At 38.1% G+C, this 25,309-nt stretch overlaps 2 protein-coding genes and 1 pseudogene across 4 annotated transcripts; all 3 read right to left on the bottom strand.

Annotated features, from left to right (window-relative positions):
* Window positions 1-2,968: 2,968 nt before the first annotated feature.
* LOC133706896 (uncharacterized) lies at window positions 2,969-9,664 on the bottom strand. 2 transcript variants are annotated; one of them, XM_062132441.1, is made up of 21 exons: window positions 9,446-9,664; window positions 9,281-9,357; window positions 9,079-9,196; window positions 8,915-8,991; window positions 8,695-8,808; window positions 8,303-8,395; window positions 7,911-7,955; window positions 7,713-7,751; window positions 7,319-7,589; window positions 6,587-6,654; window positions 6,309-6,422; window positions 5,978-6,070; window positions 5,762-5,806; window positions 5,590-5,628; window positions 5,233-5,470; window positions 4,650-4,726; window positions 4,451-4,561; window positions 4,000-4,109; window positions 3,682-3,729; window positions 3,558-3,596; window positions 2,969-3,452 (listed from the first exon to the last, which is right to left on the bottom strand). In XM_062132441.1, the coding sequence occupies exons 1-18, from the start codon at window positions 9,546-9,548 to the stop codon at window positions 4,017-4,019; spliced, it is 1,815 nt and encodes a 604-aa protein (XP_061988425.1). In that variant the 5' UTR covers window positions 9,549-9,664; the 3' UTR covers window positions 2,969-3,452; window positions 3,558-3,596; window positions 3,682-3,729; window positions 4,000-4,016. The 2 variants fall into 2 exon arrangements, with proteins under 2 accessions (XP_061988425.1, XP_061988424.1); XM_062132440.1 differs by having other exon boundaries at window positions 2,970-3,452; window positions 6,587-6,657; window positions 9,446-9,662.
* A 389-nt stretch (window positions 9,665-10,053) lies between these two features.
* Window positions 10,054-15,529, bottom strand: LOC133706897 (COP9 signalosome complex subunit 8-like; annotated as a pseudogene).
* Window positions 15,530-15,671: 142 nt separating this feature from the next.
* On the bottom strand, window positions 15,672-25,030 carry LOC133706894 (DNA-binding protein REB1-like). 2 transcript variants are annotated; one of them, XM_062132439.1, is made up of 4 exons: window positions 24,751-25,030; window positions 19,581-19,677; window positions 19,147-19,236; window positions 15,672-17,842 (listed from the first exon to the last, which is right to left on the bottom strand). In XM_062132439.1, the coding sequence occupies exon 4, from the start codon at window positions 17,824-17,826 to the stop codon at window positions 15,919-15,921; it is 1,908 nt and encodes a 635-aa protein (XP_061988423.1). In that variant the 5' UTR covers window positions 17,827-17,842; window positions 19,147-19,236; window positions 19,581-19,677; window positions 24,751-25,030; the 3' UTR covers window positions 15,672-15,918. The 2 variants fall into 2 exon arrangements, with proteins under 2 accessions (XP_061988423.1, XP_061988422.1); XM_062132438.1 differs by lacking the exon at window positions 24,751-25,030 and adding an exon at window positions 20,070-20,360.
* Window positions 25,031-25,309: the final 279 nt, after the last annotated feature.

The following is a 25,309-nucleotide window of genomic DNA, read 5'->3' as shown; positions in this document are numbered from 1 at the left end:
ATGTCGCAACCGACTCACGCCTTGTATATAAAGCAAAGAAAAGGAAACTTGGTGAGAGCCACAAACCACAACTTGAATTCATAGTTCATAAACAAAACCAAACGAGAAAAGGAAAGTTGGAGAGCCCGAGACTCCTCGTTAACTTACTCAGCTAGCTTTTTGTTATCTAGATCGCACGGTATCCTTCAGTTAAGTTATAGAAATGGCGAAATCAGCAGCAGCAGGCAGGAAGAGGAAGAGTAGTACTACAAGTGTTTCGGACTCGGAAATAACAGACGCAGCAAATCTGCTCATACAACTAAGCGGAAGCTCAGACTACGACGCAGAAGAAGAAAGCGTTGGTAAAACAACGCCAACTGCTCATCCCGATGATCATGATCAGGTGTCTTCTAATTCTGCCTTTAAATATAGAGTGTTTGAAGAAGAAGAGGAAGCTGAAGATGAAGTGGGTTTCGGTAAGCGAATCGAGAAGAAACGATTTCGCTTGATTTCGGATCTGTACGAGCGGACCAAGCCTCTTAAAAATGGTGGTGTTGTAAATAGAAGGAAAAGGATGATGATGTAGTGTTTTTGTTGTTGTTGTTGTAAGAGTAGCTAGCTAGCTTCCTTTAACTGTAATGGTGACATAAGCTACAAATTCCCGCTTAATTGTTTCTGTGTAAATGAAGATCGACTTGTTTAATTTCTGGTTTGTATCTCATCTGGGTTTCGAAATTCGGTTTCATTTCGCCATCGTCAACGTAATTCATGGGCACATACAGAAAGATCGATGAAAACATTTTTTCTGTTTATAACTTATAACCTCTGGGTATTCGATTTCCCTTCAATATCAACACATCTAGGTGGTACCGCTCAAGTGTTGTAACTTCTTCGTTAAGCATCCCAAGCGAGTAATCAGTGATCCTTCATTCTTCTAGTTATGGTGGGACGTACGTTTGACACGATCACCCTACTTTGAAAATTTTCATTTTACGAAGTTCCAATTATCCAGAAATGATATGGAAATTGAAGAGGATATTCAGGGAACTATGTTTTTCTTGGGAAGCAATCAAACGACCAACTTCTGAGATAAAAAAAAAAAAATCCCAGGCCTAATTACTAGCTGAAATTTCTTGCTATATCTATTGCAATTTGAGTTCGTAGGCCTATAGAGCTTGTCTAGATTGTTATCTAGAGACCCATGAGCATTTTCAAAATAATAAAATAGAATGGGACTTAAGTGAGCTGAGTTCTAAAAACACTTCAAAATGATTTTGACTTTTTGAGAAGCACCAGACAAGTATTGTTTTCTAGTACAAAAGTGATTTTTAGGCGTCTTTGAAATGCAATCCCAAAGATGTCCTTAATTGTAGCTCATGGGTTAATTTTTGTGAGGAGTGTAGAACTGATTCGATTCTGTTTCTTGCCCTTTTGATGTGCATTGCATTGCATTGTAAAGAGGTTTCTAACATGGTGTTTTGGAGATTGCTATTTGCGACTACTGTTGGGGCCATATATTCCTCTCAAATTTTCCAGATAAATTCTGTCCGCTCAGAGTATATAACTAAACCCTCAATAAGTACAAATAATGGACTTGGATACTTTTGAGCTTTTCAACTACAATTAAGTTTCATGGTAACATCAATCTTCCAATTTTGGCTGTCAACAGAAAGACATGGTCTAGGACGCGCTGGTGTAATACTGTGAGAGCTTGATGTTCCGTCCGGCGGCACGTCCTTGGGGCGTTGTCGTCGGACGGGTCTGCGAGGTTGCTGTGAATACTAGAGGGGCTCTCTGGCTTAGGCATGGTCTAGGAAGGGCGGATGTGCAATGGATGGCGGTTTGGGCAGATCTGTTCCGATCTGACCTTCTCTGGTCGTGGGCGAGCACGGGTGCAGAGTGGCGTGGGGGTTTTGCTGGCCGGCATCAGGTTCTGAGGTCACCGAAGCAGATCGGATCAGAGCCGTGGATGGGGCGTCGATCTCCTGGCAATGGCGATCCGGAATGGATCTGTAATACCTTGAGTTGGCCTCCGATATCAGCCGCGATCTATGGTCGGCAGCGGGTTGCTGCAGGGTCGATGGCGCCGGTTTGGTGGTGGGATTGCATGGTTGCTGCTCGTTGGTGGAGGAGGGACTGGATTTCTGCAGATTCGGCGTTCCATGGGGAGATTGGAGGTTGGGCTGGGCTTAGCGAGTTGGGCCCTTTCTGGTGGGCTGCTGACTTTAGTTTTATAAATAATTGTTGTTTTTTTATAGTTTGTTGTCTGTTTATAATAAGTCTCTACCCTAGGTTGGTAGGAAGAGATGGGCTTTGTGCCGGTTTATGCACTTTGTGTGCCTTGTCTGCTCTAGGTAGGGGGCGAGTTCCTTGCATTTGCAAATGGTCGCAACCTCCTAGTGGCAGTAACGTGTCTGCTCTAGGTAGGCGGCGAATTTCTTGCTTTGTCAAATGGTCGCTACCTCCTAGTGGCAGGGTGAAACTTGGTGTCACTGGATGTATTTTCCAGTGGCAACATGGTGGGAAAGCTGTGAGAATGGATATTATGCTATACTGTCTTCGAGTTGTAGACCGAGTTATCTTTCCGTTGTGTCACCGCTGGGAAGCAAATAGAACCATCTGGAGCGCGTTCTTTGCTAGCTGGTGCGTATTTGAATAAAATTGTTTAGTAGAGATTCAGGATATTATTTCAGGATGTACTCTAGGTGCCTATTGTAATCAGGGGTTTAGGCTCAATGTCCCCCCCCCTTGTATTCGACGGCTTGAGGGCAGCCGCACCAGCCCTTTATTCAAAAAAAAAAAAAAAAAAAAAAAAAAGTTTCATGGTTGTGGTTTAGTTTGCTTAATATTTGACAATAACCTGAATTTTATTTCACCATGCGGCCAATAAACTTTATAGGTTTATCTAATTTGCAAGAGAAGTAGGGTGAGCTGAAGACAAAAGTGGGAAGTTTAAACATTGAATTCAAATCATTCCCCAGATTCTAAATGTTGATGATAATAGCATTAATTGTATAACAAATACTAGTCCGGGGTGACTTTGTGAAACAAAAATAAATGAAATAAAAAAAAAATTGAGTTATTGAAGAGAACCGTTTGCAGAAAGAAAACGATCATCTTTGTTGTTAATTTGTTTGTTATCGTAATTATAGAAATCATATAGTGGTTGGTCCTAATGTCTCCTTCAACAAGGCTAGAATTTGCTATCAAGTACAGTCCATTAGTTCCTGAATTTGAATGACATCAAACACACCCATATATTACACTGAACGTCTGAAACTTTAACGGTCTCAAGATTCTTCATCAGCCCATCTCAAAATTGACCTGAACATCCTCATGACTTGAGCTGCGGGGGTTTACGTCTACACTCCCATTGCACAAGTCGGTTGACGCCTCGAATCAAAACAATATTGCACGAACTTGCTGAATTCATCTATTTGTTCATGCGGACCGCAGACAGTAATAACATTTGGCTATTTCAACATGCAAGTAAAGATCATTATATTAGTATAGTCTGAGAATACCCAGGAAAAAAAAAATGTAAACCATCCGAATCACCAGGGAACAGTATTCCTTACACTAGTCCTGACGTAACAGTTCATGACTCTTGCCATTTCCTGCACCACAGGGAGTTAAACTGTCAGATAGAACACTAAGTTTAGAGTGGGAAGATCAGTAAAACAAACTTTAGTGTGGATCTACCTCTAAACCGAGTTCAACTCGTGGCCAAACCACTTGATCAAATTGCTCCTGTACAAAGCAAAAATTAGAAAAGCCCGACAAGTGAGCTGTTGCCAATATATTCCCAAGCATTAACAGCATATTTCCCAAATTAAACCCAAAAAAAAAAATCTAAACCTTTCCAAAGTCTAAGAAACACAAAGATTATTATGTTATACATGATACTACAGAAAATGCCTCATAAAACATAGGTCCAAAAGTTAGATGGCAGATACCTGCTACAAACATAGGAAGGAAAAAAGAAGAAAAAAAAGAGAATTTAATTATGCAATTACGCACCTTAGTGATCCCATATTTTAAGCAATCCCATATTTTAAGCAAAACCCGCCATACTGAGACCCTGTCCGGATGAAGTCATAGTACATACTGCCTTCCAGCACTTGTATTGCCTGGAAAAACGGTGGTGCACTCAAATCAGAAAACTCAGACAGAACCGGCTCAAATAAAATAAAACAGATCAATTCCATTAAAAAAAAAAAAATGCGAAGAACAAAAGGTATAATAACAAAAGATAGCTATTCACATGAAGAATAAAATACTCTGACAAGAAATTACACGTCTATTCACCATGAAGTAGATATTGTTAAGGTCCTATTATTAACAAGCTCTTGCATTAAAATAGAGATAACAGAACAAAACTAAATACCTAAGCCACCATTAGAATCATCAGTACAGGTCGGGTCATTAGTTATTAGATAAGATAAAAATAAAAAGGGATAGACCATTGTACCTTAGAAGGTGGAATACCAACTGATAAAAGTTTAAGAACGTCCAAAATCTTGTCACTAATATTTGATTCCCCGGCCTTTGTGGTTACAGACACTGTCATGTAAAACTCGGCCTGACAATAATAATTCCAAAAACATTGAACCATACACAATTTGAAAAACAACACAACATTTTCATAAACAGCATTTATCATGGCTCACCGCAACCAGTTTGCACGAAATGTCATGCTTTTGTAAACACGATTCCACAATTGACCAATTATCATACAACTGAGTTGCTGCACCAAACAATACAAATGCCCATAGGTTACAAAGCATGTGTTCTATTTTAATGGGAAAAAGAAAATTAAAAAGCATAAATGGAATGAGCTCACATGGGAAAAACAAAAGAACGAATAAAACAAAGACCTACAGCACATGGAAACTTATGCACCAACAAACAAATACAGTGGATTTAGGTTGTGTTATGTGGACATAAGAATGGTGAACTTGTTCTTATAGGTTGTACCATAAGACAGCTGAGCACGCCCAAATCTCACAAAAACGAGTAAAATGAAACACAAGGTACATTCAATAAGTAAAACCAATCCCTGAATATACATGCATGCATATATATGAACAATAATCAGTATGTTGTAGAATATAATAGTTTGGCATAGAACCAAATTTTTATTACTATAAGAATCATCAGAGGCCATCACCAAGTGTGATTTGCCTTCAAAACTCTCATTTTACTTAAATTACTGAGCAGCCTGAAAAATAAATAGAACAAGAAGAAGGGTACCTTGTAGTTGCGAAAAGAATGTACAGAAGGAGCTGACTTCAAGCATGTGCAACGACGACCCCGATTTTTCCATCTCCATGTGCTTGACGTGTGGATCTTCAATATTTTCCAGCCCTCGTGATGCAGAATTATAATCCGTGCAAACAGTCCCAGGACACAGATTATGAAGAAAGCAGTTTTCCACTGACTGCTTGAACAATTCTAGTGAAGTATTCCCCACAGCAGCAACAGTGTAATACTATTCATTTACAGAAAAAATAGAATAAAAAATTCGTAGTTCTCACTTAAACTGGAGGAAGATTAGTGAAAAGATGTACAAATTTTATCCCTTAAAATTACAGAGGAACAATCACTTACGTTGAGAAATACATTACATTCCGCCGTTTCGGCAACTACCTGCATCCAAATTATAGTACCAAATAGTTAGACACAACAACTAGCCGGAAGAACCAAAAATCTGCATACCTATCATAATTTAAAGTTAAATATATCCTGCATCCACTCAGTAACAAGCAATTCGGACACTTACCTGTAGGGAGTGGCGAAGACATTCCCATCGTATAAGGTATTCCTCCTGCACCCAATAGAAGAGATCAGATGGCAAAAAAGTGAGCTTTAGCACATATAAAGCATTGCTAATTAATCCCACCACATCCAAATTACACTACACAGTACGCTTCCAGAAACATATTTGATAAGCAGACTGACAAGTTAGATTTGTTTGATAAAAATCAACAATACCCACCTCACTGATCCCAAAGTCTGAGCAAATCCCACCTTCTTGATTCCCAATTTTAATTACGCAAGTTTGCATACTACCATCCAATATTTCTATTGCCTGAAATCAACATGTCATTCACTTAAATAAAAAAACTAATACAAAATAGCAAAAATTATGTGCTTATTGTCCAAGATTCATTACATCCAACAGCCTAATAAAATATAAGGAAGTTACATCGAAAGAGAAAAATTTATTACATACTATTGACTTAGAAATAGAAGAGACCATTTGAACTTATAGAATGGCTCCTTAATAATTAGATTAGAAGACAAGAAAAAAGGATAAGCCATTGTACCAGAGATACTGGAACATGAGTTGTTGACAGAAGTTCAAGTAGCTGCAAAGCCTTGTCAATGATATCTGGCTCCTTAGTACATCTCGTTGTTGTGAATGCCATGGAATCCTTCTCCTGAAGGAACAATTACACATATACATCAAAACCATAAATGTTCGAAACACAGCTGATTTAGTGTACAGTAGATTTTATAAAATAATAATAATAGTAATAGTAATAGTAATAATGATAACAAATCTGCAAACACAACATATAAAGAGTTATTTATCATGACATACCAGAGTACATGAAATGCCATAGTTACTTAGGGAAGACTCCAGCATTGACGAAGCTTCTAGCAACTTTGCTGCTGAACAAATAAATGCAAATGCTCATAAAAAGGAAAGTATGAGTTCCTTTTAAATAATAAGTAGCCTCTTGGCACCATACTATGTCCGTACTAATTGGCTCTTAAAAGAAAATGAAAAAGGGAAAGGAAAAGGAAGTGATCGAAAGAAATGAAAATGGCGGTTTTTTCCCCCATACAAGCAAACTGATTACCATGCCACCCTAACTCAGTAATATATACTGCATTTATTGGGTTTATAAACTTAACCACCTCAGGATGTATAAGATAATAACAATAAATCCCAAGGTCAACAACTAATCGAAAAAGTTCAAATGCAAATTAATATAATAAGACCTGTGTTTAGTGTTCTTTCAAGCTAAACTAAAGGTAAACTAATCCTAAAGGGGTACGGATGCCACTAGACAATGAGAACATTTCACTAATATATAATTTACTTATTATTAGGAAAAGCATCTGGAGTATACATTGCATGCAGCAACTCAATGTGCCTATGTCTTTATATGTACAGTTCATATGAGGAAATTTTCAAAGTTATGCTGATTCACCAAACAGGAGGAATTAATAGGTTTGAAAACCAAATTTTAATGGGTAGCTATGAAGAATGAGAACCACTGAGCAGCCCAACAACAAAGGAGATTACACGAAAAAGAGAGTAAGGCACCTCGTTTTTCATGGAGTAACGTATAGAGAGAGCAGACTTCAGGCATGCTATCTCTGAGAAAAAAAGGGGCAGACCTCACCATCTCCATGTGCTTGGCATGTGGATCCTCAAGATCATCCATCGATTGATGCATTCCAAATTCGTTTCCAAACTTCCTGATAGAGGTTGCAGGACACAAATTTTTGGTGATGCAGTCTCCCACGACTGACCTGAGCCATGAAATTCTTTCAACTGTATTCTCCACAGCAGTCACAGCAGTAAAAGTGTTCTCCTATCATTTTACATGCAAAGTCAAAATCATTAAAATCATAATTCTCAGTTAAACTGGAGGTAAGAAGAAAAGGAAAGAGAAATTTACAATTACTATCAGAATAACAAAATTCAAGAAACTCACGTTAAGAAAGATATGACATTGTGTTGCTTTTGAAAGTGCCTGCATCCCAATTCAAATGTAAGAATCTTTAAAGATTGAGCTAGATGAATGAAGCAAACATGTGGAAGTCTATCAAAATGTAACGCTGTATAAATTTTTTTTATTAAGTTTTGCATGCATGGTAACATCATTAAAGCTGGAGTCAATCGTTTTATACACCTTTAGGGAGTAGAAGAGGCATTCCCATCGTTTAAGATATTCCCCCTGCACACAAAGTAGGTGTCAGAGAAGCAGAAAAGTGAGTTTAGCATATGAAAAAGTTACGATCTTGGGTCTCTTCATTGAGGAGCTAGGTAGCAGAAGCCATAACTGATTAAGGCTCATATTGTACATATAATTGATTCAAGAATAAATTAGAAAGACAAACAAACGCTTAATAACCACATTACAATATTACAGTGCAGAAATTAAAAAGTCATCACTACTGCAGAGAATGCTTCCAAAAAAAAGAAACATTTATAAGAGTCTAATAGGTTCAAAAATATTTCAAAAGAGATGGACAGGAAACTTGCTCAACAAAAGAGAGGGAAGGAGGTTTATGCAACATCTACCTTCTTGACCCCAAATTTTGTGCAAAGCCCCCCCTGCTGATCTCCTATCTCCATGATTTCATGTTGCCTGCTGCCTTGGAATATTTCTAATGCCTAAAACCAAAACATTGTTCAGTCTAATCAGAAACTTGATAACTTGCTCTTATGAAGAATTAAAAAAGAAACGGCAGCAATAGTTATCACATATGTCAAATAAAAGGTAGATACTGAACCTGCGAAGTAAATATTCTAACTTATATATATGAGCAAAATTATGTGCTGCTGTTGGAGAACAGAACAAATCACCGTGTACCTATGCAACTATTATAAAACATTTGAACTTAACAATGGATGGTGCGAATTTTCATTTTTAAAAAAATAATAATAAAATGAGAAGAGCTTAATTCTATTACCATATATGGCGGAACAAGACTTGTGGACAACAGTTGAAGGAGATGTCTAGCTCTGTCAAGGAGATACGGATCATCAAGAAATGTGGTTGTTGAGACTTGCATGGAACACTCAGCCTGGTCACAGTTTGAAACACAAGATTTCCATATGTAAATGGAAAATGGCATACGCAGTTAAAAATAAGCCTGACGAATGTAGAGAGTTAATCGACGCAGGACATACCAAATTGAGATTGCATGAAATGGCAAACTCATATAAGAATTCTTCGACGTCGGGCCAAACATGTTTCAACTTTGTTGCTGAGCAAAAGAATGGAGAGGGTCATATCATAGGTTGCTAACTTGAATCATTAGGTAGTAATAAGGTAGATAAGAGAGAATAAGCACCTCGATTTTCGGGGAAGGGCACAGTGAAAGTGGTGATTTCAAACTTGCCATATTTGTTCAAGGCAGGGCCAGGGTTCCACTTACTTACCCCTGGTACGAATGTGAGGGTTTGCTCAGCCTGACAATAAACAAACAGTGTCATATCATATCATAACGTCCATAATTAAATTCAGTTTGAGTCTCAATCTCAATCTTAACTTACCGCATTCAGAGTGATTGTGGTGCCATACTTTTCTAATTTCGATTTCGCGTTCTGAAAAAATCTTTCCAAATTTTCATCTGCACCCACATAACGAACAATCAAAATCAAATAACAAATTAACAACACCCAGCGCCTCCCGCAGTGGCTTAACAGAATTCATAGTACCTGGGACTGTATCGGGGATCGGATAAACTCGGTAGTCGACCAGTGGTTCCTCCATCATCGGCTTAGAATTCACCAACAAGTCATCATCGACGGCCATATCCATCAATCTCTTTAGGGAACTATGTTTTTCTTGGGAAGCAATCAAACGACCAACTTATTGGAGAGTCAAAGCCCATAATAAAACCCACAAAGCTGTCCACATAATAAATGTTCTGGGTTGGTTTACGAGCAATGTACCAATACAATGAGTAGACTACTATGATTCAGAAATTTATCACTGGTAGCTTCATGCATTGGTTGACTAATTTGAGACAATCTTTTGTATCGAATCAATCTATCTGTGTCTCAAACCAAGTCTACATAATGTATCAATACGATAACGTGTTGTGAAACTTTCTTTCGTTAGGGGGTTTGAGCTTCTTACAATAGAGGGTTTGAGATTGTTACAATGGGGGAGCATGCTAACCCATAGGCATGTTCAGCAAGTGCATGAAGACTTTATCCATTTTGTGAACGTCATTACCAGCCAAATATATGAAAGATATGTTGTAATCAAATAACTCAAAACTCTCAAAGTAAAGATGACTCGATTAAAAAAAGCAGTAAAATTAGGATTGGGCAAAGATACTTCAGATATAATTAGGTAAAAGTAGCATTCGTTATAATCAGCCCCCTCAACTGGAATAAGTTTTGAACCTGAAGTATGATTCCATAAAATAATATGCTCAAAAGCTTCCATTGATGCACAATCTGAAATCCTTGAATTTACCCTACTAAATCATAATCCAAGTAAGCAGCTGCTTAATAAAGACAATTCGCAGCTTCTGTCACCTTAAAACTGAATTAATGCTCTAGGTGGAATACATATTCTGTCAAGCTCTGCTATTTACTGGGATTCAGTTTCTGCTCAGTAATAATAGGCTGCTTCTTCACAGTAATCATTTGTGAAGCAGGGTCCACAATCCAACCTTGCTGTCGTACGTCTGCATACAAAAATGAGATCTCAATAATTTAACCAAAAAATAAGCCATAGACTTTTCATTTGGATAACAGGCCTAAACAGTAATAATACAATTAATTGGAAAGTCTCGACATGATTTTTCGTTTTATAGAAGGAACAACTCATTAATCATGATAAGAGTGTCGTCATCATGATCAGCCATCAAACACTAGCGACCTTTTTAGCTAAAGTAACTGCTTTCAAAGGGGCAATAAGATCAAGAACCAAAAACTATTATCAATCTAGGTTCCTATATTTCTTTAGTTTTCTTGAAGATGATTTCCTATATGTATGCAGCAGACTTGTATAAATGACAACAGAGCAACCAAACCCACCAAAAATAGGCCTTTATAATATTACCCACAATAATATTACAACCTGGGTACACAACTGACTAGAGCCGACTCTACAACTGCCTCTGATCAATAGCTTGCTTAGGACATTAGGGAAAATAGACTCTGAATATCCAAAAGTCTCATAGCTTCAAAGAAATGTCATGAATTGTTTCCCATAGATAACCAAAGTCTAACAATATTATTATCTTTTTAGATGTTGATATTTTTCTTCTTTCAAGCTTAACCCAGAGCAATTTGGAAACAGATATATTTGGAAGAAAAAAAAAAAAAAAAAAAAAGAGGAAGAAGCTTACAATTTCTGGCATCATCCTCATTCATGCCCAAAAAGAGAGCTGTATCTTGGATGCTTATTGTAGAATAAGCAGACTGCAGTGAAACATCTTCTTGGTGTAAAGATCTGCAAGAAATATAATGATGACATGAAGTGCATAACATAAGAAGTAGCGCACTACAAGTTACCATATACACACAACTTCAGAAATTTATATGCAGGAATTACATCAATAATTAGAAAACCATACAGATTTTGTTATTTGTTCTAAATTCAACCAGAGATTCAGGATTGCATTATGCAAGTCAACCCCATAGAACTTAACAACAGAGATTGAGGACTGCATTATGCAAATTGACCCTATAGAACTTGTAAGCATGATATAATAGATTGAGAGTCCGACAATATTGTCCAGAATGGAAATTGAAAAGTAATTGTGACCAAGTGTGTCATTTATCATTCATGAGGAAAAAAAGGACCAAAGAAAAAACCCTCTATCCTGACTCTGATAATTTGATCAGCTAAAGCATCATCCCATGACACCACTAAACATGCTGATGTATTCATCTGTAGCACCAACAATTATTAAGAGGTGAAATGTTGTTTGTACTTTTACTTCTTATGCAGATCTTCAGATGCAGCTAAATATTCCCAAATTTTGGCAGCGCCATAACCCATAATGAACTCTTCACAGAACACCTACCCTCTCAGCAGAAGAAAATATTCCAATGTAAAAGAGAACAAAGAAAAGGGTGTGAAATAACATTCCAATCACGTGTGCCCATGAGTTCCACAGATTATTCTTTAGAGAAAAAATCACAAAAACAAATCTAAAACACACTTCCATTTGCATCATAATCATATGAACAATAATCTTGCAATCGTAAGTTCAAAGAAAAGAGAATAGAATTCAAAAGACACATTTATGACCCGTGCGTCACCATATTAACAATAGAAACACGTTATATGGGATGATGTCCTAAGGTCAGCATAAATTCAAGAATAACACTCAATTCTCATCTCATCATGACCTCAAATCATTCATCTCCAAACTCCTGCATCCAAATAAGGCTTCATTCTCTATAAATTCTCTAGAGAAAAAAATCTCACAAACAAATCTAAAACACACTTCCATTTGCATCATAATCATATGAACAATAATCTTGCAATTGTAAGTTCAAAGAAAAGAGAATAGAATTCAAAAGACACATTTATGACCAGTGCGTCACCATATTAACAATAGAAACTTGTTATATAGGATGATGTCCTAAGGTCAGCATAAATTCAAGATTAACACTCAATTCTCATCTCATTATGACCTCAAATAATTCATCTCCAAACTCCTGCATCCAAATAAGGCTTCATTCTCTATAAATTCTCTCCAGCAAAAACAAGAAAGCTTCTGATCTAATATCCAATTCAACAAGAGTCCAAACAACGCACACATCAACTCTCCAACAGTCTTCTAATGCCCTTGCCAAATATATGAGGGACTACAATGCATAATATCGTTTCTCACATACAAAAAAGGCACACTCTGTAGCCCATGGAGTCACACAAAATTATCAATATCTTAGGTCACCATAGTCCAACACAATGTTACCCCAAAAATCAACATCTTAATAAGAAAGTTAAAAAGGCTAAATAGCTGTGGAGCATTACACAAACTGAATTCAAGTCTACTTTGAGTAATACTTTCTTGATTTTTCTTCTTCTTTTGGTTGCGTGTCATGGCATCATAATTGCCCTTGCCAAAGACTCATAATTGCCCTTGACAAGGCATAACTATACTTGAATACTTCTCTACTAGCCAGAGAAAGGGTTACCAAAACAGAAGAGATTTTATGGGTAGTGAGTTGCAAGAGATTCACCAAGAAAAGAAAATAAGTCACCACCTCCTTGAGTCAACTTCGAGATATGGGGAAGAAATTCATCATCAACCCATACAGGTAAAAAAAAAAATCCACACAAATTCCAGTGAAAATGAATAGACTTTATTTTTGAATTAGAGTTCCCCATCTTGACATGGCAGTTGTAAATAAGTCATTCAAAGTTACTCCTGTCTAATGGCCTTACAACCAAAATACATTGATGATTTGATAACCTGACCTTTCCACTTGAAATTTAAAAAAAAAATAGTAATAATAGAAAGCCAGCCATATCCGTTTTTTTCTCAAGTTTGCTTCAAAATACAACAACTTAGTACATATTTGAAAATGTTTGAAGAAATAGTCCCAAGAATATATAAATTTATTGCACGATAGACGGGGGTCTTTGCTAGAGGTGTGAAAGTTTTGATATTTATCAACACAGGTTGGGCCTTATTGCTTAAAGAGCTTTAAGAGAAATACGTGCATCACACATAAGGCTACAACTACAAGAACGTTATATGTATAGGTGACTTCATAAACCCACTTTAGCCCCAGATTTTCTGGAGTACTTTCAAGTTCCAAGATAAATAATAAGAACAAATGACGCGGATTTGCTGCCTACTCAGACCATATCCTTAAAATCATAATCAACATAAAAGTAGCGCTTCCTAATTCAAAAAATAGCAGCTGAAAAGGGCAGGCGAAGGAAAAAAGAAAACCATTATTACTTCTTCAGTAGCAGAGGTTGAGCTGGCAAAGAAGTGAAAAGAGCTGACAACTCCAATGTCTCAAAAGTTTAAGTTATCATTGAATCATTGATCATAACAAACTTTCTCAACTCCCGCAAAGGAGAAAAAAAAAAAAAAACTAATTCAAAGCATTATAAACTATATAGAAAAAGCTTATGTCCAATGTCAAGTAAAATTCAGAAATCATCAATACAAGAGTCAATTCTTCAGTAATCCTTGGAGTATAAATCATTATCATGCTACTGTTATGAATCATTATACAAATAATGCTGAAACTACGATTATGACACATGTAGAAAACAAGCAACACTAATGCACAGGTTGTGATCTCGAGAAACTTGCCTGAAAAGGCCGCAACAAGACCTTGAGCTTCCTGACTCCAATCAAATCCACGAATAGCTTCATACACGCCCCCGCACCCAGAGCTTCTGACCAATTTTCCAAGCAGCCTGCACTTCCTGCTGGTTCTCCTTGACCGCAGAAGGCATCAACTTCCAAAGAAACCTCATACTGTTACTGCATTATCACACCACCCACAATCAAAATTCTAAATAACACGAAATCCAGCAATACAGAACAGCAGAAACTGGCAAAGCAACACTAATTCCAAACCGAAACATTGCAAAGCAACATGCAATTAGAAAAAACAAATCATCAAAGCATTATTTGGCCGCTAAAAATTAAAGGAAAATTACAACAAAGGGGTCCAAAGCCTCCTATTTCTTCAGAATCCATTTACAACACAGGTCTAGGGTTCGAGAGCTCAAAACTGTAATCTCTGAAATTACAAAGTGATTGAAAGAGAACAAAGGGGATTGAAAGAACATACATATCGCCGGCGTAAATGTGACCGAGAAGATGAATGGCGTAGGGCCAGTCTTCCTGGAAAGAGACGCCCTCCGCCGCGACCTGTACGATCAGAGATTGACCTCAGAACGAGAATCCAAGCCAAAAAAAAAAAACTGCAGGATGTTTTAGGGTTTGAAAGCGAAAGCGAAATCGAACCTGAAGCATGATTTTGTCGCAGATATCGGCGATTCTTTCATACGATTTGGAGGCCAAGGCCTCGGAGAGTGGAGAGAAATCTATCGCTGCTATTCGCCGGGCTCTACTCACTATTTTTCTTACTGTCCCCGACTTCAATAAACAGTGGGAGATATAAAAGAGAAAACTTTCACCACCTCTTTTCTTAATTATTTTTCTCTATCGAATTTCCTATTTTGCCCCTTTACAACTCCGCCTCTATCGCCGGACCACCACCAGTAATGTCGGCCGGCACCTGATTCCACTCACCTTGCCCCGACCAGGTGGTGGCCCGGTCATCTCGTATTGTTTTATTTTTGATACAAACAACAGTTTGTGTTGCAATGTGAACATAAGAGTAGTTTGAATGAGTGACAATCGTTTTTAGGAGATTCTAATTCTGAAAAGATCTTTAAGATGTCTACTGCAATTTGTAAGAAGACAACAATTTCAAATTCCCAACCAAACTGTACTCTTTTCAATAAAAGTTCAACTGGGTCAGAAACTCAGAAACACAAATTCACATTGGCAGACCTCTATTCTACCTTGAGTTTTAACCACTTAATGAATCCTAAATAGAAGAGCTGGAACTTAACAGAAACAAACCAAAAGACTCAAAATCAATTGAAAGACATAACCGATTAGAGAAACATAGCAAGGACTTTGGAAAAGAAGGAACCTGTGGATCTCTCTGCTCTGCTCTTCCTGCCGAGACCATAGTCCCAATGGGCATTTGTCAAGAGTTTACCTTCGACAATCATAAAAGCACTGCATGAAAATATTCAGTTCATAATAAGTTCTTATAGATTCATTGAAACAATCAATAGTTATCAACCAAGTGCACAATAGATACCTGTTAATATATGGTTTTCAGTTTTGTATCAAAACAGTAATTTTCAGTAAACAATTAGTATCATCAAGATTGAGTCAAAGTATCAGTGACATGACACAGAACATTAATCAAACTAAGAACTTTGAATAAACATCAATAGAACACATAACTAATTCTAGATTTGATTGTTTCTATATAAAGCACAGTATTTAACCGAACCAATCATACAAATGTCAAATGCCGCAGAACAACAAACATACCAATAAATATAACTCTACAGATATTAAACACTACACAATAATGCCACATTCATGAGCCATCAGTACACTTGGTAAGAGGCAAATAAGTCTTAATAAATACTAGCATAAACCTCAGTCAACTGCAGGTTTACTAGCATAGATTTCTCTTGCTTCAATTAAATCGGCAAGATAACGTTTAGATAAAACTTCCACTTGTTCAGGAAAGGACTTGAGCCCATGGTGACCAATATGTTTGACCATTTGATGCCATCGCTTTTGGCAAACATCTCCAGGCCTATGCTCAAGCAGATCATCCCAATCAACATCTTCAATACAGCAAGCATCCAAGCTATTGAGAGCATCAAGCAGCCGATAGTCGTCAATGTCAGCCCACAGCTTTTGGCTTACCAAAGGTGATGTTAATTGGTTATACCACTTCATGCTGCAAACAGCATTGGTTCTAGTGCCCAACGTTTCACTGATTGCCTCCCAGCAAATATTTTCTCGCAGCATGCCATGCTTGGTTTTCTTTTCTTCAAAAACCTTCATACGCAGATCCATGTTCACTAAATCAAATAAAGTCTCGTACTCCTCTTGGGACCAGCGTCCTTTCTTCTGATTTGGCAGTTTTATTCTGCGCCATGCATCCTTGACATGAATTCTATGTTTGCCAAGCTTATCGCCCAAAGTTCTCCAATCAGCTCCCCGATCTTTATGGAACTTCTTTACCTCTTCGTACTCTTCCGGGGTCCAAATACGTTTCTCGGCTCGTTCAAACAAAATATGGGCTCTATAATATACACTCTTAAAGGGCCTCCATGGTAAGGCTGCCCCAATATCCTTCCAACAATTTTTCAATTCTGGGTGGTTTTTGACTTCAGGGTGGGATTTACACCGCATAACCATGTTGAGGCCATCATCCCCTAAAGCATGTTCCTCTATGTATCTTAAAACAGCCTCTTTCACAATCTTGTCTTCTTCTTCTGAAAACCGTTTACCTCTTACAAGGTCTTCATGCTCATCGTTTGGGCCATCAGACGGTGAAAAGACCTCCACATCATCAGCAAAACTTACTCTTTTTGATGCTTTTTTAGGGGTCGATTTTTCAGAATTGTCAGGAGCTCCAATGCTTTTTTGGGCTATTAAGCTGCCTTTACTTGACCTGGCCTTTTTCTTGTCTTCATTGCAAATCTCCGCAATACCACATTTCTCCGACTTGGACTTCTTCCTTTTCTTACTATTTCCTACATTAAAAGCCTCTGATTTTCTGTTGCAATCTTCTACAACATGTTTCTCTGACTTGGCCTTCTTTCTTTTTTTACCATCTTCTACATTAACAACCTCCACATTTCTGCTGCTATCTTCTCCATTAACAAGGGTGTTTGCCTTGGCCTTCTTCTTCCTTGTTTTCCCACCATCTACATCAACAGCCTCCATGTTTCTGATGCACGTTTCACTGCTCCCAGTGCCCATATTTTCAGCCACGATATGCCCATCTAAACGGTTACTTGCTACTCCAGCCTCCATTCCATCACTTGTGACATCCGGTACCAATTCACCACCCGTTTTTTCCCTCTTCCCTTTCTTCTCTTTTTTCTTTTTATTTCCTCCCTTGTTGTTTATTTGTGCAACATCTCCATACTCAGTTGCCACACCTACTTTTCCATCCTCAAGAATTTTTTGTGTCTTCTTTACACTACCTGTAGAGTCAACTTTCTCCACAGTTTTCCCAACGGATTTCTCCCCATCATTTATGAGCTCCTTTTTATTAATCATATCTATTACCATATCATTCCCCTCCTTTTCCCTCCTCCTTTTCTTTTTCTTATTGGCTTCTTCTCCACTATTCATATGATTTCCACCAGTCTTGTCATATTTCAGCCCCTCAACTTCCTTGCCCATTTTGTCCCCACAGACTTCAAGCACGGAAGAATTTCTTTCAAGTTCATCCTTCTTTGCTTTCTCCTTCCTTTTCTCCTTGTGCTTTTTCTTCTCTTTTCCTGATTCAAACTCCAAAGGTGTCCTCTCCTTCCTTCCCATATTAGTTTTGTTCAATCTAGAACAGAAAAAGGAGAAAGAAAAAAAAAATTTAAGATCAATGACTAATGAGTAGTTTTACTTGAAAAGTAAAAACATAAGTCAGCAACCAGTTAAATAACAGGATAACACTTCTGGAAACACCCATATGCCACACTAGATGTGGAACTAGTTTCTGGAAAGTGTGCGAGGCACAGAATAACATCCAGGTGACAGAAATGCTAAACCTTACGGACGTATCATTAGAAATGATAACAGAATCACATGATCCAGGATAATGCTTCAACATAGAGTGTACAAAATTATTTGGAAACAAATGACAATTTTAGGTAGATTAATCGAGCATATATAGATATCATCTATACACAACATTTGGAATTTTCAAAAAACTTTCCTATTAGATTTTAGGTAATATTGACCACGTGGCCAAATATCACACCGCGGAAACCATGAATAGCATCCAAAGGTATTGACAAATTCCTAGACATGAGTCCAACAAAAGAATGCACACATGCCATTTATAATGAAAATGGAAAAAGAGGTCACAAAAAGAGGTCAAACAATGAAACCAATTGTAACACTATAGAAAAGAAAATAATGAATGCAAACAGAAGGAGTGACTAATCAAAAACTCCAGCATTTATAAACATAGCACAAAAAACAATCAATCCACAAACAGAAAATAAAAGGATAGAAATCTAATCGGTCACAACAGCAGGAATAACAACAGTCATTGAGAATAATTCAAAAAACTTATTCACAACAATCACAGATCATAAACTGATTAAGTGACACCAATACATTAAATTAACCGTAATGTTCTATCTGCGAGCTTATGATAATATTTATAATATTAATTCAAATTTCTCACATTATAAAAACTCAATTTTCTGACTAAAATTAAAAACAAAAGTGGCTATGATTTACAACAAAGAATGTCAATATCACAACAACACAATTCAATTCAGTCAGGCAACGAAGAAAACTCATCCGTGTCCAATTCATTGTAAGAACAACTATTCCACATGAGTTCAAGAAATAGTTTTTCATTGATAACCCCTAAGTAATAGCTGCACACTCGCATTTGAGCATTTTATATAAGCCTAAACCCCTATCTCTTTCTGTCTATATGTATGAATGTCTGAAAACAATATAAAACGATATCGATGACAACCCCTAAATAATTAAGCTCCAGAAATACAGCCCCACGTAAAAAAAACAAATTAGCGTGCTTGTGATCTTCATTCATATCCAATAACACAAAAAGCAGAAACAGATAAGCTCTATATGAAAGTAAACCACAGAATAATAAAGAATGCGTACCTGAATAAAAATAAGGGAATAAAATTGTGCAACACAACAGACAAAGGAACAGCGCCAAAACAATCAGTTGCACACTTTTTCGCATCAAACCTGCAAAAGGTAAACAGAACAACAATGAAATTCTGAAATCAATCGCAAAGTCAAGCATGTAATCATACCAAATCACATATATGTAAATCAAATAGAACACCTACTTGAAAGAAAAATTTCAGATTTACCAACTAAACCCCCATCCATCTCCAATCTCAAAATTCGAGCTCATCTCAATCAAAAACCCCCAAAGATTCAAACTTTCACACACATACATAAGCAGTTGCACTAGCCAAGAAAACTAAAACCCACAACACTTTTCAGCAAAGAAAACAAAGGGTTTTCAACCAAATCAAAACCCTCAGCCAAAAACGGTGACGAATTATACAGCAATGAAAACTTACCAAGTGAGTTCCGATTTTCTTGATGCTTAAACTATAGCTTGAAGCAGTTGTGAAAACTCTTGCTGTGTTTAGGGTACCTATACCAAATAGGAACAACCTGCAAACAATCAAATCATTACTTGCAGATTGCTAAATAGATATATATACACAACATAACACAAATATATACAATGCAAACGCAAACTCAAACCCAAATTACTTTGACCTACATGCTAATATACAAAATAGACCAAATTTAGAAACACAAAACTCAATCAAAACCATGATTTTAAACAACTCATACAAACTAAACAACAATTTCAAACAGTTCCTAATAGAATCCCAAGTAGAGACAGTACCAAGTTGTTCTTATCACACATTCAGCTCACGAGGTTTACTTTTGTAAACACAAAACAAATCCCCAAACCCAATCACTAAACACCAATATTTTGAACCCAAACAACCAAAACACCAGTATCTTGAACCCAAATCAAGAACGAAGACCATTACCTGGTTGGTCAGATTGACCAATGAAAGAAGCAAAAACAGTGAGATTCCCCGGTATCTCAAAGCCTGATTGATGGGGTTGACACTTGACCCTGATGCTACGCTTCTATCGGACAGATTGATGGCCACGGCTGTATCACCAAACTCAAAGGAGTGATTTTTGGGGTTTGAGGTGAATTTTGACACCCGACCTGGAATTGAAATCTCCGATGAAGAAACGGTTGGCTTTGGAGGAAGAGCCGCAGTTGAGGAGGTAGTCGTCTGAGAGAGTGAAGGAGGAGGTGGTTTAGGAAGAAAAGAGAGAGCAAAAACGAAAAAACAAAAATAGGTCAGTGGCAGTGGCAGAGGCGTAAAAAAAAATCCAAATGAGGGCAGAATCGTCTTTTCGCATCCTAATGAACAGTACGCGGAATGAACAGTGGACTCATCTTTTATATATGTATAATGTACTAGAAAATTCTCCCGCGCGATGCTGCGGGTTTAATTTTTTTTTTTCTCCCCTCAAATCTTGATCTACATAATATATTATAATTATAATTTTACATATTACAAAAATTGGTATTTCAATCGTAAAGAGAAAGATTCAGCTAACACCTGGTATTTTAAGCAAGCTGGTATCAGGAAAGAATGTCTGTCAAAGTATGACATAAAGAAGAAGGTTCTGAATGCAGTGAAGAAGAGAGTGGCTTTACGAAGGAACTATTCTTAAATTAAATGTCTTAAATGATAGTAGCTTATCCGAGTGCAATACCGTAAAGCATGAAAGATTTATCCCTCTCCCTAATGGTCGAGTAAGTAAAGCCCCCCTTCTCCGACAAATTCGTTTAAGTCCGAAAGGCTTGTTTTTGTCCGGCATCCCTTCTTTTCTACAATGGGGGTTTAGCACTGATATAATTCATTGGCAGAGTTTCATATATTATTGAGTATATGTTTGCCCACTGATTGTTTAGTAAACTATCTAATCAGCACCCTAAATAGATCCAAGTTAATAAATAATAAAAATAAAAAACCCAACAAAAACAAATGACAAAATTCCAATTGTAACCAAAACATATGTATGTTTCACAAAACGCACCTAGACCATCAATTAAATAACACACAGAGACAACAAAACAAAGCTTCTAGACGACCAAATTTCTTCTCTGTCTATATTGCATGCTTTAAAGGTTGAACGAAACGTTAATACTAAGAAACAAAATCAAAGCCTAAAACTTCATTCCAGGAGTATGGAATCTAGCCAATCTGATCCCTCCTCAAGCGATATCAGACAATCCAAATTTAGTTGCAGCACCGATATTAGACAAAAGCAAAAGACAGAATTCCTCTTCTTCTTTTTTCTAAATTACCTTCTATCAACTGACCTTCGCACCCAACAGCTTGACCGACACACTTGTTCGAGTAAGATCGATTAATTACCTTCAACCTCTCCCAATCAATCACTAAAATCCCAAACTTAGAAAACCTCCTTCCATTTTTTGCAACCCGAAAAACAGACAATCAATAATTAACAACCAATCATTCGAACACCGAATAAGAAGATACAGCAGAAAATTGAAGAATTAGAACACTGATCTGAAAATTGAATTCAAAAAAAGCAAGATTGATAAACGCCCATCATCATTCAGAACCCAACAACAGCGATGAGAGATAAAAAATAATAATAATAATAATAATAATAATAATAATAATAAATCCAGACCTGCAACTATTGCAGACGCAGATACCTCTCTCTCTCTCTCTCTACACCTCTTCTGCAATAAATCCAGATCGATCACTTCTTCTTTCCTCTCACAGTCTCTCTCTCTCTCTCTACCTTTTCTGCAACAAATCCAGATTGATGCTGCTGCGAAACAGTGAATGTCGATCTTGATGGTCTTCCCGAAGACACAAAGAATTAGGGATTCTGCTTATATATTGTGGGGAAATGGCAGCATGGTAATTCAGAGAAAATCGAGGGCAATACCGTCATTTCGCACCCTTAGGAACAGTTGAATGAACAGGGATGAACAGTCAAGGGATTCGGCTTTAGATTATAGTATAATATGTATATGTATGTATAATAATAAGGGAAAATTTCAGAAATAGTACCTGAAGTTTGGCCCACTATTAATTTCTGTACATGAAGTTCTAAAATATAAACTTTAGTACATCAAATTGCAAGCCCGACCCAATATATGTACACGACGTCAATAATGGTGTTAACCCTTATGTCATTATTCATTTGTCAAAGGGTAATTTAGTACTTTCAGTTTCCTCAATCTCTCACTCTCACACACTATCTGACTCTCTCCTCTCTCCTCTCTCTCTCTCTCTCTATGTACAGAGACCCATCCCTTTTCTCTCCTCCATGTCCACGACCACCATATCTCATCCACCTTCCAAACTCATCCCCTTTCTCTCTTCCATGGCCACGACCACCACATCTCCTCCACCTTCCAAATCCACACCCCATCCTCATCACCAATCACCGTTGGTCCACGACCCAAAATCTGCCACCAATTTTGCTGTCCCTCCTCGGGTCCTTCGACTGCGACTGCGACTGCGAAGTAGAGACCGGGGATCCAACTTCGCTGCCAGTGTCGACTTGCACGTAGTAATCCTGAACGGGGATCTGATTCCGAGCTTGGCGAAGTAGACACCGGTCTCGGAAGGGTGGCCGTTGCCACCCAACTCCAGATTCACAGCTGATGAAGAAACAGAGAGGAGGTTCCGGCTGTGGCGCCGAGAGTCGTGGGCTTTTAACTCACAAAGTGACCACTGCCCGTGGCGGCCCTGGAACTTGTGACTCACCGGGAAGACCAAGTTGCCGGAAACATGTAGAATCAAAGAGACAAGTAGAAGAAATCCGAAAAGAACCGATCTTGATGTTGGTCCAGGATCCATATACAGAACCCTGATGGAATTCGATGCCAAGATTCGATTTTGAAGGGTGGATTGAAGCTTTTGGGGGAGTAGAAAGATGGGTTTTTTTTTTGTAAAGTTGAGGGTGGTAAGATCTGTTTGGGATTGGAGTATAGGACCCAGAAGCAAGAAGGAGACTTTTCTTGGTTTTGGGAGAAAAACCCAGATGGGAAACAATACCTAACTTGGATTGGAGAAGATTGGAGATGAGGGTTTCGGGGGAAAGTTTGAGACCAAATAGGGGTGTGTTGAGGAGGAGGCGTGGTAGGGACAGATGGTGAGGTTGGGGGTGGAGGCGTCGACGGCAATGGTGGTGGTTATGAACAGAAGGGCTTGGGATTTAAGACGCAAAGCCAACGAAGTGAAGAGAGAGAGAGAGAGAGACCGTTTTACCCCTCAAAATATGACACGTGTCACACAAACTAACGACGTCATTGACGTTGTGTACATATACTGGGTCGGGTTTGCAATTTGATGTACCAAAATTTATATTTTAGAACTTCATGTACAAAAATTAATAGTGGACCAAACTTCAGGTACTATTTCTGAAATTTTCCCTAATAATAATGTTATTAGGTCTGGTAATTAAGAAAAGAAGAAGAGAAAGAACCAAAGTGTAGAGAAAATATAAAGGTTGGGAAAAGATAAAATAAAATTTAAAAATAATGAGAGAAAAATTATGTGAGTTAGTTGTGGACCATTGGATCTCATATTAGCCACGTGGCGGTACCTCTTTAAAAACTTAGGTAGCTTAGGTTGATAGTTAGGTTAGGAGAGAATCCAGATCCAATATGATAATAACAGTTTCGGAGCCTCGGCACATCGTCAATTCCAGCCCAAGCCCATAGCGCCAAAATGACAACTCACGTGATGCGCGCCAAAGCACTGGCGCCACTTTGTTATAGTACTACTAGATCCGCCGCCCCCCCCCCCCCTCCCCACTTTGAAAACCGGTCACGTCTGCGCGCGCCAAATGAAAATCCTATTCCCGCTAAAAGGCACCAAAATCCCTACACCCTTTTTCAATTTCCACTGAAATCTCCGTCTCCCTCTATATAGCCTCACACCCCTCGTCGCTCTCAGGTTTAAGCAAGCCTATGATTCCCGTCACATCTTCGCTTCTTCTCAAAACCTCCCCCCCCCCCCCATTTGCCGTCGCCCGATTCACAATGCCTTCCATCGCCGACCGCAGCGTCGAACTCGAATCCAACGCCGTCGGATCCGCCGGAGTTTCTACTCCTCCGAAACGGAGGCTGAGATCCAATTCGTCGCCGATGAAGCTGAGCCCCCTAATTTCAAGGATTGATTGAGAAGGTTAGTAAATCCCCTAATTTCTGTAAACATTTAATCTTCACCGTACCCTTTAGTACTGAAAGAAAAAAAACCTCTCCTCACTCTCTCTCTCTCTCTCTCTCTCTCTCTCTCTCTCTCTCTCTCTCTCTCTCTCTCTCTCTCTCTCTCTCTCTCTCTCTCTCTCTCTATCGCTCATGTTTAACTCTTCGGAGACACTCACAAAGAAGAATTAAGCCAATATCACTTTCACAGTCAACAATTGATATTCATACAATTTCCCAAAAAAAAAAAAAAAAAAAAAAGAGAGATAAATTGAAAGAGCACTCAGTTTTTTCAATTACACGGTGAGATCAAGTTGATATGCAAGTCACAACAGAAAGCAAAGCAACTAAGGACGAACATAATAGGTATACTTGCAAGACACAAAACCCAATCACTAAACACCAATATTTTGAACCAAAACACCAGTATCAAGAACGAAGACCATTACCTGGTCAGATTGACCAATGAAAGAAGCAAAAACAGTGAGATTCCCCGGTATCTCAAAGCCTGATTGATGGGGTTGACACTTGACCCTGATGCTACGCTTCTATCGGACAGATTGATGGCCACGGCTGTATCACCAAACTCAAAGGAGTGATTTTTGGGGTTTGAGGTGAATTTTGACACCCGACCTGGAATTGAAATCTCCGATCAAGAAACGGTTGGCGTTGGAGGAAGAGCCGCAGTTGAGGAGGTAGTCGTCTGAGAGAGTGAAGGAGGAGGTGGTTTAGGAAGAAAAGAGAGAGCAAAAACGAAAAAACAAAAATAGGTCAGTGGCAGTGGCAGAGGCAGAGGCGTAAAAAAAAATCCAAATGAGGGCAGAATCGTTTTCGCATCCTAATGAACAGTACGCGCGGAATGAACAGTGGACTCATCTTTTATATATGTATAAGGGAAAAATTCACCAATGGTGTCTAGACACTTAGGGGACTTTCAGAATGATACCTGAACTTACAAAGTTATCAATGTGATACCTGGACTCATTTTTTCGTATCAACATCGTACCT

Source organism: Rosa rugosa, chromosome 4 (genome assembly GCF_958449725.1).
Source record: "Rosa rugosa chromosome 4, drRosRugo1.1, whole genome shotgun sequence".
NCBI classification, from domain to species: Eukaryota; Viridiplantae; Streptophyta; class Magnoliopsida; order Rosales; family Rosaceae; genus Rosa; species Rosa rugosa.
The sequence above is the reverse complement of the archived record's forward strand: the minus strand, read 5'-3'. Positions and strand labels throughout refer to the sequence as shown.